Source organism: Cucumis melo, chromosome 5 (genome assembly GCF_025177605.1).
Source record: "Cucumis melo cultivar AY chromosome 5, USDA_Cmelo_AY_1.0, whole genome shotgun sequence".
NCBI lineage: Eukaryota > Viridiplantae > Streptophyta > Magnoliopsida > Cucurbitales > Cucurbitaceae > Cucumis > Cucumis melo.
Window position 1 is genome coordinate 10472525 of NC_066861.1, and position 2531 is coordinate 10475055.

General features: G+C 35.8%; 1 protein-coding gene across 1 annotated transcript; it reads right to left on the reverse strand.

Annotated features, from left to right (window-relative positions):
- Positions 1-602: 602 nt before the first annotated feature.
- On the reverse strand, positions 603-1837 carry LOC103496925 (lysine-rich arabinogalactan protein 19). Its single transcript, XM_008458964.3, has 2 exons — positions 1206-1837; positions 603-829 (listed from the first exon to the last, which is right to left on the reverse strand). Exons 1-2 carry the CDS (start codon positions 1794-1796, stop codon positions 734-736), a joined length of 687 nt encoding a protein of 228 aa, XP_008457186.3. The 5' UTR covers positions 1797-1837; the 3' UTR covers positions 603-733.
- Between the last annotated feature and the right edge of the window lie 694 nt (positions 1838-2531).

Below are 2531 nucleotides of genomic sequence, written 5' to 3' on the forward strand. Positions count from 1 at the left end.
ATCGAAAAACGAAGAACGTGCAGAGGGCGGAAAACCAACGGTGGACGACAAAGCGACTGTGAAAGACAAACAAAGGGGGAAGCTATGGTGGAAAAATGGGAGAGGACGCGAGGGTGGAAATGCGCCGGGAAGCCTTTAAAAAACGGAAGTTCCTGGAAGCTTTTAAGAAGTAAAAGGGAAGGAAAAACTAGGATTTTATTTGAGATGTGGAGTGGTTGCATGCAGAAGATGTGATGTTTTGCAGAAGATGGTTTATTTATTTGGGAGGGAAAATAGAAATTTGAAGGCAGTGTGTATTATTAAGTACAGGGTATTTGCGATTCTGTTAACCATTGTATTTAAGAGTCTATATTGTAAATTAGGTAGGAACATTTAAGGCATAGTTGTCCCATTTATTATCTGGAAATTAACTGTTTTGCTATTTTGACAATTAATTTTTTTTTTGCCATTTATCCAAAGTAAACGTTAGATTTTGCTATTCTTCTTGTCGACCCTTTTAATTTTGGACAGAGATTAAGATTAATTGGGATCACCCTCGAATTTAATTTGAAGATTAATATTATTATTTGTATCACTAAAATGAAATAAAATAAAATAAAAAATAATAAAAAATTATTATTATTATTCCAATACACAAATCATTTTTTAAAAAAATGATATATATGAAATATATCTCTCAGATTCTGGGACAAATTCTATAATATTATGAACCGTAATGAATTCTCTTCAAAAATTATAAATTGAAGCCAGTGGTAGCAACTAGAAATATGAATCCCAATCCAACTTTAGTCCATGTTCCCACCTTTCCTTTCATTGGGTCTCCTCCACTCTGTGTATAAAACAAAATATATTAGTATTAAAACAAATTTCCAATTTAAATATGTTTATATATATAATAATTTTAGCAAAATAAACCAAAAACATAATAAATTTCAAATCTATCCGACACTTGCAGAAGTATATAAGAGTGTTAATATTTATCATCGATGAAATTTAAAATTTTATTATATTTTTGTAAATATCTAAACATTTTCATTTCTAATAATTTTTTTATATATTGATTATATTTTCCTACTTGCATTACGTATAATCTTTTCCACAATTGTTCAAATTCCCTTTACAATAGTCGTTAGATAATTTTTTGTCATACCTCATAATTAATCATAGAAATATCAAAATAAAAACATAATGAAGGCGTTCTTTACCAGATCTGGTGATGGTGCCGGGGCTGTACTGTCTTGTGAATCCACAACTGTAGGTGGTGCGGGTGGGCTCGGGACGGTTGGGGCCGGGGCTGGTGCTTGATGCTTCTTATGTTTGTGACGTCTCCTATGCTTATGTTTTCCCGGCGCGGGTGCAGGGGATAACTCAGGGGACGCAACAGGTGCTGGGGTTGGTGGCGAAGGTGTTGGTGTTGGCGAAGTCGGTAATGGTAATGGTGCTAAGGTGGGAGCTAGCACCGGTGGTGTTGGCAAAGGAGTCGGAGAGACTTGCGGTGGTGGTAAAGGAGGCGGCAATGGCGGAGGCGTAGCGGGGGGAGGTGGAAATGCTGGGGGTAGCGACGGGGTCGAGACAGGTGAACTTTGGGGTGGTGGAATGGCTGGACTTGTTGATGGTGCAACAACAGTAGGTGGTGGTGTTGACAATGGGGGAGGAGTTGGTACAGTTGGAGGTGGGGTAGAGGGGGGAGGAGAGACGGTTGGCAAACTGGGTGGCTGTGCCGGGGCCTGGGCGATCGCGGAAGAGAATAGAAAGGCAAGGCAGATGACAGAAAAGGACCATAATTTGGAAGCCATGGTTGGAGATGGGAAATAAGAGAAGGAAATGGTATGAGTCATTTATTGAATGAATGTTGGAAGGAGAGTTGATTGGTTGGTGTAATATGGAGGGAGAATTGTAGCTTTCATAGTGATACTGATGGGTAACTTCCATGGCTTCCAGAATCACCAATTGATTTCTTACGTCAAAATTAATACCTTTTTTTCCTTCATTTAGAATAAATGTTTTCCTTGAAGAAATTATATAGCTTTTAAAATATTAACAAAAATATATACGACACATTTCAGTCTTTTTCTACCACTAAAATAAAGAAACGGTTTTTTAAAAAAATTGATTAATTTTAGTAAGACGTAATATCCAAAGGTTATGTAATTTATTGGTAAACAATTGTTTTAGTCAAATTGAAGATATAGCTAAAGTTCTTTTAAGCAATACATATACATACATACATACATACACAATATATATATATCCACGATTAAAATGATAGAAGTTAAGAATGGATTGAGATATTTTTTCTTTTAAGAAGTAATTTTATGTAAAATGGTTTTGAAAATGATAATTGACTTGACAAAGAAAAAAGTAAAATGGTGAGGGCCAATGATTTTAATGTTAGATCTGAACATTGGTGAGGAGTCGTCATCTCCATCTCCTTTTTCTTTCGTAGGAAATATTATTGGAACATCAAGAGGGTTTCATCTAAACTACAACAATCGGGCCCATTTATTTTCAATTGTTGGACCTTTTTGTAG